Raw genomic sequence first — 5,483 nt, 5'->3', positions numbered from 1 at the left:
GAAGCTTAGTGAGTTCCCGAAAATACCACACATATCCGATTAGCCACTCTAGGCTATAACACAATAAAACCCTCCGGTCAATGTGTCTCAGTGGGGCCCTCCAGTCCCAGAACTCGGGTGGACCCTCTGGTCCTAACTAGTAAGCACATAATAATACACATCATAAATCACATAGACATAATGCAAGATATCACAATATTTAGTATAACACTAAGACATCTCAGTCACATAAATGTACCACTCATGGTAAGTATAGTGAGAAGACTCACCTCACAAGGAAGCAAGCAAATAACCTCATACTCGAATCTCAAACTAGCCTCCGCCTAACACAAAGGATGAATATCTCTAATTAATACTCTTTTCACGACTCTAATAACCAAAGGGTATTCTTTCTCTCTCTAACTCTGGAAGTGGATAAAAGACCATTTTACCCCTACATGGTTTCCATTACTCATGTTTGACCAAACCCTAAGTCAACAGAAGTCAAACTCGAGTCCACTCGTTTCCTCAGAAGTCTCATGAAGGTCCAACTCAGCTCGTCGAGTTGACACCTAACTTGCCGAGTTATCACATGATCAAGCTCATCGGGACAAACCCTCACCGACTTGTCGAGTCGGCTCATCGACTCAGGGAGTCCATTCAAACTCATTTCTCATTCAGACGATTCAAAGTAGATCTACCACTCCAAACACTAGATCTAGCATCTCAAAACTCAGTTTTCACATAAAGCTTCGATCTTTACGTCCATGTATGGTAGTTTTGCTCCAACATACCAAAACATGCTCTCACAAGGTGTTAAGCACAATAACCCTCATGTGGATGAATAAAGTTGGGACCTTTGGACTCTAGGGACCTCAGAAGGTCCAGATCTGAGGTCTAAACCCCATGATAGCTCTATATGCTCGAAGTCCCAACAAAAGGTGGAAGAAACCCTAATCTTCCATAATAATGAGATCAAGGCAAATAAATGAGAAATGTGCAAGCTTTTACCTCCCACTGAAGCCCTTGCATGAAGATGCACTAGATCCAACCGATTCTCTTTCTTCCTTGTTGGGTAAGTTTCTATCCTCCTCAAATGATGCACTAATTTACTCCAAGTTTAGCTTCTAAGACTCTCATAGCTCACTACAAACGTTTAGGGTTTCACACAGAAGGGTAGGCAGCTGGTGAGGCAGAAATGGGGGCATAAGTTCCCTTATATAGGCCCCAACCCCGAGAAATTAGGGTTTCTCTGCCCAACACCTACTCGGCGAGTCGGATCTCTGACTCTTCGAGTCCATTCATTAATCCCACATGGACAACTCGACTCTACTCAACGATTTGGACTCACAACTCGTCGAGTCACTCCATAAACCTCAAAATTTAAACACACAATAATATACCTGAATGTCGGATGTTACATCTTGTGGTCTGTTTAAATGGTACGAAGTCATCTGAACCCTTTGGCAGAGTGAGAATCGGTGCTTCGCACAACCGCTACCTGAGCGTCTTAAAGCTGCCTGTTGCTCAGGTCCCTAACGAAAAACCAACGACTTCTTGGTCAGTCGGGTTAATGAAACTGCAATCTTGGAGAAGTCATGTATAAATCTCTTGTAATACCCTGCCAGACCCAGGAAACTCCAAATCTTAGTTGGAGACCTTGGAATCTCCCACTGCATCACGACCTCTATCTTGGCCGGATTGACCAGAATACCCTTCTGGTTGACGAGATGCCCAAGGAACTGCACCTCGCGCAAACATAACTCACACTTAAAGAACTTCGCAAAAAGTCTCTCTCTCTCTCTCTCTCTCTCTCTCTCTCATCAGTGTCTCCAACACCTCTCTTAGGTGCTCCTCGTGCTGCTCTTGAGTATTGGAGTAAACCAAGATGTCATCAATGAAGACTATTACAGACCGATCCAACATCGGTCTGCACACACGGTTCATGAGCTCTATGAACGCGGCTGGAGCATTAGTGAGCCCAAACGGCATTACCACAAACTCATAATGATCATAGCGAGTCCTAAAGGCTGTCTTCTGCACATCATTATCCCTGACTCGCATCTGGTGATACCCTGACCGCAGATCAATCTTGGAGAACCAAGATGCTCCCTGAAGCTGATCAAACAAATTATCTATCCTCAGAAGTGGGTAACAGTTCTTCACTGTTACCTTGTTCAGCTCCTAATAGTCTATGCACATGCGATGTGACCCGTCCTTCTTCTTCACAAACAGGATTGAGGCTCCCCATGGTGGACTGTTCGGCTTGATAAAACCCTTGTCTAGCAGCTCTTGCAGCTGCGTAGATAACTCCTACATATCGGGAGGAGCTAACCGATATGGTGCCTTGACTATCGGCCTGATAAAACCCTAAAAGATATTTTTTTAACATCATCTTTCATCACATGTTATATTTATACATGAATAAAACATGTATTAGTGCTAGTTATATAATATATTCATATATGAATAAATCATGTATAAATCTTTTGTTACAGTTTATTTGTTATTTATATATGAATAAATAATATGTAAATAAAAGACAAAGTATTTTGAAAATTTAAACTATTTATTCGAATAACAAAATAAACTATAACAAAATTTTAATAAACATATTATTCATATATGAATATAACTTTAGAGTAAACCTAATACACGTTTTATTCATATATGAATATAACATTTGACGAGAGCATATGTAAATTATAAAAAATTTATTACATGTTATATTCTTATATGAATGATACTTAAATTGTAAAAAAAATTAAACATATTTTTTATTCATAAGCGAATAACGAGAACTGAAACTTAAAAAAAATTTGTTATTTTATCTTAAAATTATATCAATATTGATGCTATTTACAAAGAATAAAAAATTATAAATTTTAATATATTTAAAATCATTTTTCGATGAAATTAACTCATTAAAAATTAAAAACATGAAAAAAAACAGTGTTTTTTTTTTGTATATATGAAGATAACGATTAAATAGTTTAAGGAAATAAGTTTTGTTTCAAAATATATGCGTATTTTTTTTCTCTTTCCGTTGGTCTGATTAATGGTTTTGCGGCAAAAATAAATGATGAGTTGTGAATAATTCCCAAATTTTCAACTTTTTTTTAGTTTTTTTATTTTTTTCAATTGAACTTACTTATATATATATATATATATATATATATATATATATATATATATATATATATATATATATATATAAGTTTTAACAAATTTTGATGTATATAGATGCATGAATAATAAAAAAATATATCGAATATATATGAAGTACTTAATTTTGAGAACATATATCATCCTTTATTCATTTGGTTTTTGGGATGCTTATACTATAGAAAAACATGTAACTGAATATATTTAGACATCACGATCAATTTTGCATTCACGTGGCATTGTGGGAAAACGTTTGCGATCAGTACAGTAGTTGTAAATGGTGAATTTTCTCCGAACCCAACGGAGACGACGCCACTGATAATCATCAAGATCTTGATATTGCTTTTGGTCCCACCAGTGTTTGCCTCGGGTTGCGCAGAACTTGGCATCCACCGAGGATTGACAACCATCAATATGGAAGTTCTTATAGTCAGCCACGAATGGGCCTTTAGTCCAGTCAGTTTTCTCCAGTCCACCTCTCGTTGCCCAATCATCTGCATTCCATAGGCTTGAATATATCTTCATAGGTTGATTGAAAGGGAATCTGACTCCCAATTTTTTACTATTCTTGAACACCCTAATCGGAACGTCATCAACAAAAAACCTGATGCATGCAGCAATAAAATCAATTATAGGGTCTAGCTATGTAACAACGTTTTACAAATGTTATCAACGTGTACTACTTACACTATCTGATGGAGATTCCACAAGACTGAATAAGAGTGAAAAGCTTTGGTAGGATCAAACCATAGATAGATACGTTGTTCCCTGTTTCCCTCACCCCCTGTGAATACATTTGTTTGTAGGATGTAAGGCTCCCCTGTCCTGTTCCCTAAGAACTCAAAGTCTATCTCATCATGCTCCGAGTTTTGTGATGACAACTGCAAATTCCAATCCATCCTCCCATTATATATATATATATATATATATATATATATATATATATATATATATATATATATATATATATATATATATATATATATATATATATATATATATATATATATATATATATATATATATATATATATATGGAGAGAGAGAGAGAGAGAGAGAGAGAGAGAGAGAGAGAGAGAGAGAGAGAGAGAGAGAGAGAGAGAGAGTTACATAAAAGGCAGTGACAGTGCCAGCGGAATCTCCAGGAACCATTTTTATTTGCATATTAAAGTGGCCGAAGAGGTAGGAACCCTTGGATTGAAAGCCAGTCCCAGTGTAGTTATCAAGTGTGAGCTGGATGTTAGAACCACCATTGAAGTACTTAATGTGGTCGAATGCCCAGGTGGGAATATAGTTCCTTCCGAAGGGCACTGCTACTGGCTTCTTTGGCGCTGCTCCTGTTGCACCACCAATGAGATATACTAATACAACTACCATCACAAAAACATGTCTCCACACATCTCCCCATCTTTTTTGACCCATTCCTTCTACTTCCTATATGTGTTCCCCTGTAAGAAATAATTAAAGAAAAAAGCTCTCCTTCTTGTCTTGTTTTCTCTTGTTTCTTCTTTGATTTTGGACTACAACCTCTTATTAAATACTTCCAACGATTGGCTACTTACCGCAATCAGGCCTCTTTCTAGGGTCAACTCGCACTTCATAACTAATAAAATAAGGATAATTTAATTTTAAAATGTCTTTTATAAATTTAATGTGTCAAATTGAATCAACTAAACTAGAACTCGCAGGATGAAGAGTATCATTTAACCATCATTCCGTCGTGCTGTCCATGTGAATATGCGCTCTTATTTGTTTACGTAATTTGGAATAAAAGATATTGATGGACACATGGCTGGATGGGCACAAGCCAACGCATGTTGTGCTTACTATACCGAGCATCATCATGTGATCTTAATTGAAGATTAGTTATCCTGCACAGATTGTAAACATGCAGAGCTTGCTTTGTTTGTTTAAGTAACTTTTTAGCAATAGATTAATAAATCGTGCAACTTTCATTTATCTACACATGCATACTGTCTAAGGATCTCAGACAGGCAGACTCTCATTGGTGATGATATGAAATAACATTTTATATTATCTCATCAAACTTGTCAAACAAAGCAAATTGCAAAGAATCTATTTAATCTTTTCTCTATTAAAGTTATATATATATATATATATATATATATATATATATATATATATATATATATATATATATATATATATATATATATATATATATATATATAAAAGTGAATATACCCTTAAGGTATATATGCTTAGGTACCCAAACTCATAGTAATACGTCTATTTGTTTGATATATTCATTATAATATTGTTAAACTTCAATCCTTAACTTGATTTATATTCAATATTTTTAAATTTTTACTATTATC

The 5,483-nt window shown here is 35.6% G+C and overlaps 1 protein-coding gene across 1 annotated transcript; it reads right to left on the bottom strand.

The window, feature by feature from the left end:
• Nucleotides 1-3,275: 3,275 nt before the first annotated feature.
• On the bottom strand, nucleotides 3,276-4,621 carry LOC111902118 (xyloglucan endotransglucosylase protein 2). Its single transcript, XM_023897992.3, has 3 exons — nucleotides 4,255-4,621; nucleotides 3,832-4,025; nucleotides 3,276-3,748 (listed from the first exon to the last, which is right to left on the bottom strand). The coding sequence occupies exons 1-3, from the start codon at nucleotides 4,564-4,566 to the stop codon at nucleotides 3,349-3,351; spliced, it is 906 nt and encodes a 301-aa protein (XP_023753760.2). The 5' UTR covers nucleotides 4,567-4,621; the 3' UTR covers nucleotides 3,276-3,348.
• Between the last annotated feature and the right edge of the window lie 862 nt (nucleotides 4,622-5,483).

The sequence above is a fragment of the Lactuca sativa genome, chromosome 8 (assembly GCF_002870075.4).
Source record: "Lactuca sativa cultivar Salinas chromosome 8, Lsat_Salinas_v11, whole genome shotgun sequence".
Lineage (NCBI taxonomy): Eukaryota > Viridiplantae > Streptophyta > Magnoliopsida > Asterales > Asteraceae > Lactuca > Lactuca sativa.
This window is presented reverse-complemented; position numbering and strand designations above follow the sequence as displayed.